General features: G+C 40.8%; 1 protein-coding gene across 1 annotated transcript; it reads left to right on the plus strand.

Moving 5' to 3' along the window:
• The first annotated feature begins 2,650 nt into the window (after window positions 1-2,650).
• LOC149848660 (NDR1/HIN1-like protein 1) lies at window positions 2,651-3,780 on the plus strand. Its single transcript, XM_089996785.1, has one exon. It carries the CDS (start codon window positions 2,773-2,775, stop codon window positions 3,544-3,546), a length of 774 nt encoding a protein of 257 aa, XP_089852911.1. The 5' UTR covers window positions 2,651-2,772; the 3' UTR covers window positions 3,547-3,780.
• Window positions 3,781-4,253: the final 473 nt, after the last annotated feature.

The raw sequence follows: 4,253 nt of genomic DNA on the forward strand, positions 1-4,253 counted from the left end.
TATATCACATATTGATTGGTTTGCATTTCCATTCATCATTTCTTCATGCATTTAGAAATACATTCATTCAAAGCTTTCTTTTTCTCTTAATTTTGCATTTCTCATGCAAGATCTCCTGTAATGTAATTGCTATCATCTTTTTCTCAAGATCTCCTTGCAATTTCAAAGTAATGCTATCTTTATTTTTTTCTCCCCCTTTGTCAGAATAAAAAAGAGTAAGGGCAAAAATAGCATAAGCAAAATAGAGATACAAGTTTAAAAATATTACAACCCATAAAGTAAGTTTTTCAAAGATCAAAGATCAGAAAAGAGAGTTTAGCAAATCCTTAATGGCAGTTACATCCTTCTGAATTGAAGCAAGTTGTTGAGTCACATCTTCACGAAAGGTGTGTTGATGAAGCTCCAAAGCTTCCAGTCTCTGCATAACTTCATCATGGTCTTGATTTGTCGAAAATTTCTTTCTTTTTGCATGAGATGAAGGTGTCGTAGAAGGTGAAGGTTCAGAAATAGATGGTTCATTAGGATCAGATGGTTCAGTTTGATCAACATTTAAGGGAGGCAGATATTTAATTTTCATTCTTTTAAAAATTGTTTGATCAAAGAACTCTTTTTGCTCAATGTATTTTTCATTTGTTAAAGGAACTTTGAAATGTCTAAAAATACGGGTTAAAAGACAACCATAAGGAAGAAATGGTTTTTGTTTCCACAAGTTTGTAAAATACACATTGACAGTGGCCAAAAAAATTAAAAAAGTAACAATTCTGTAAACTGAGCCAAAATAATCAAAAGTATCATATAAAAGAGGATTGCGAATTAATCTTAGTGAAAAACCATGTCTTGAAGTAGGTGTAGGAGGAGGAGAACCTAAACCTTTTACAGATGCAGACTTCGTGTGAGACATGGTTACCAAAATGTCGGCTTTCAAATGACGTCCGGCAAGGGGAAAAAGCTTTCCGGCGATCAAAAATGAAGGACAATGTGGTGGCTAACGATGAGGAGAAGTCGGCCAAAAGGGGATTCCGGCAAAGCACTGTCACGGAAAGAGAGTTTCGGCGTTTCAAGATCACGGCCAGAAGATTCCGGCGTCTCCTTGTTACGGTAAGAAAATCCCGGCGATGATGGAGTCGAACGACACTCTGAGGGTTTTTCGGAAGAGAGAGAGGCAAGAGAGAAAGAGGGGTTTAAGGGTTTCGTTTTTAATAAAAACGAAAAGGTACGAAGTGAAACAATGCCTCTTTTTTTTAAAAAAAATGGGTTTTAAAACAAATCCAATGGGTGTCGGGTCCCTTCATTTAATTTTTTTTTTTAAAAATTTAGTCGACTAAAACTTTATCGGTCGACTAAAAAGTATGACTTATTCTAAAAATATCATCAGTCGACTAGAAATATATCGGTCGACTAATATGGTGCGATACATTCCAAAATATAAAACACCAGTCGACTAAAATTTTATCGGTCGACTAATATAGTGCGATTTTGAGATTTTGTTCAAAAATCAGCATTTTTATAAATCCAAAAACAAGTAAATACCTAGTTCTTTCCTAATTCTCATAAAATCTTCATTTTTAAGAGGTTTAGTGAAGATATCGGCATGTTGTTCTTTAGTGGAAATAAAATTTAACGAAATATCTCCTTTTAACACATGATTTATATATATATATATATATATATATATATATATATATATATATATATATATATATATATATATATATATATATATATAGAGAGAGAGAGAGAGAGAGAGAGAGAGAAAGAGAGTAATGTGCTCTGCCCCCATAAGGCTCATTCAAAAAATCATACTTTTTTTTTTGTATTTTTTCATTTCTAACACCATAGATGTAATTTATAGGTTTTGTTTAGTGGGAACCAGCTTTTGGATCATCCAAATCAGACTTGTATACAGGTTTTTCTGGTAATCAAAATCAATGGCTATAAAAGGCATCAATTTTTTTTGGCTAAAAAAAACATGATACAAGAATATATTCTCACTAAATAGAGCATGCTAAACACATCTAACAGTTTAGACCTTTCATAAAAACACTTCAAAATATGGGGCCTGCGGAATGAGGAAAAAGGGTCTAATATATATATAAGATTCTGCTTACCATCCTCTCGAGAATAGATCAGTGATTTATCAAATCACTTCAAAAAAGTGATTTTATCAAAATGCCTGACATTTGGATGTGTAGCCTCAATGATGAGTTGTTTTTTTATCTCAGCAAAAAGTGAGGCCATATAGGTAGGCTCTTCTTGGACCCCCTTTTGCCATTCTAAAAAGTTGTTGGTTGACTCTCAACCAAGTGTCGAGGTTGAACTGAATGGGCCCCAAGGTTTCCAAAATATAGCTTTTAACCCCCACCAAGAGATTGGGTCGAATAGTGTGAAGTCTAGTCTAGTCTAGTCTAGACTCCTCTGTGGGACCTGGGTTCTGCGTTATCTCATTTATTTCCCAAAAAAATTGGAACCATGAAAATCCATGGGAAATTTCCAGGTCCCCCTTCTAAGCCGCCGGACGAAGCAAAAACGGCGTTGTCAACCCTAAATTACGAAATAAGTCACGATTTTTTAAAAATCACGATCTTTACGCGTTTTTCAATTTCACCTCCTGGTCCACCTACTTAAGCCCACCACCACACACACACATTGGCCTGTCGTTTCTCCATTTCTCCTTTCCTCCGCCCACCGCAACAAAGACAAGACAAGGGAGAATACCCAAATTTCACGGAAAACTTGCTCTCTCTCGTCGCCGGCCGCCGTAAAAGCGAGGAAATGACGGAGCAACCGAAGCCCGCCACCGGTTACCCGGCTGCGTCCGGCCAGTACCCCCCTGGATACCCGCCGCCGCAGTCGTACGCCTCCGCCTCCAACGGCTACCCTTACTCCGGCTATCCTGCGCCTCCCTACTACCCTCCGCCGCCGCCTCCCCAACCGAATCAGGCCTACTACTACGGCTCCACCGGCGGCTACCGCCCCTCATCCTTCCTCCGGCGCCTGATCATCTCCGCGATCGCCGTCTTCCTCATCATTGGCGCCATCCTCTTCATCGTGTGGCTCGTCCTGCGCCCCCAGCTCCCCGATTTCTCGGTCTCCGCCGCCTCCGTCCCCGCCTTCAACGTTTCCGGCAGCCAAGTGACGGCCAATTGGGACGTGACCATCACCGCCTACAATGGGAACAAGAAGATGGGGATCTCCTACGACAGGGTCGACGCCTCCGTCTTGTACCACCGAGAGGGTTTGGCCGACACCTCCCTCGCTCCCTTCTACCAGGCAAAGCGCAACACCACCACCGTCCGCGCCCGCTTCGCCGCCGACTCGAAGTATGTCTCTGATGGGGCGGCGATCGCTTCCGACCGCAGTGACGGGAAGGTTTACTTCAACATCCGGTTCTTCATGGTTGTGCAGTTCAGGGCCGGTGGGTGGCGCACGCGGTGGCGGACCATGTTGGTCCGCTGCGACGGAGTGGAGATCGACTGGCCGGGTTCAGGGAGCAATTCGGTCGCCGGAAGCTTGAAGGCGCCAAGCGGATGCTTGGTGTACACGTGAGTTGGTCTTCGTCGTTCTCTGTTTCTTCAGATCTTTGGGGCTTTTCTGTTCCTTACAACACTGATGAGACGAAACATTAAATTGGTTCGCAAAATGTGTGAATATTTTTCAGAATTGCCGTATAATTTCTTGTTTTTCTTGGTGGTTGTGTTGATTCTCTTCCCCTTTCCAATAGTGGTGGATTATGGATATTGGTATGTTTTCGTGAATGGTGTTTATGAAAGTGTTTTTTCTTGACTTGTTGCATTTCTTCATTGCTAGGTTAGCATAGGATCTCTATGTTCATAATTCAGGTATACTACCACTTTGGGTGCTTGTTATGGTATGTTGTTTTCTCTTTGGATCAAGCTTTTGGATTGGTATATTCTTTCACAACAAAATCTTGGATGTTTTTGAGTCATATGTGGAATTTATATGAGAACCAGTTGCTAACCAAAGATCATTAGATGTTCTAGGGGGGAGAGAATATGAAAAGGTCGAGGAGCAAGATAAATGATCAAACAGTTGGCATGTCGTTTTTTATTCTTCTATGCACCTGACAATGACTATGGATGTTCCCTTTTTAATGAAATACACGTATTTCTATGATTAATGGATGATAGTCAAAGAAGGCCTTGTTTGATCATAATCTAAGCTTGTGAATGGGGAACTTAAAAAGCGTTTAACCAAGTGAACACGCAGTGAATGTTAGCAAGAGGCCTATTACC

Source organism: Nuphar pumila, chromosome 1 (assembly GCF_984573655.1).
Source record: "Nuphar pumila chromosome 1, dmNupPumi1.hap1.1, whole genome shotgun sequence".
Classification (NCBI taxonomy): Eukaryota; Viridiplantae; Streptophyta; class Magnoliopsida; order Nymphaeales; family Nymphaeaceae; genus Nuphar; species Nuphar pumila.

Excerpts from the sequence above, each read along its gene's own strand:
- LOC149848660 (XM_089996785.1), top strand. The coding sequence starts at position 2,773 with ATGACGGAGCAACCGAAGCCCGCCACCGGTTACCCGGCTGCGTCCGGC.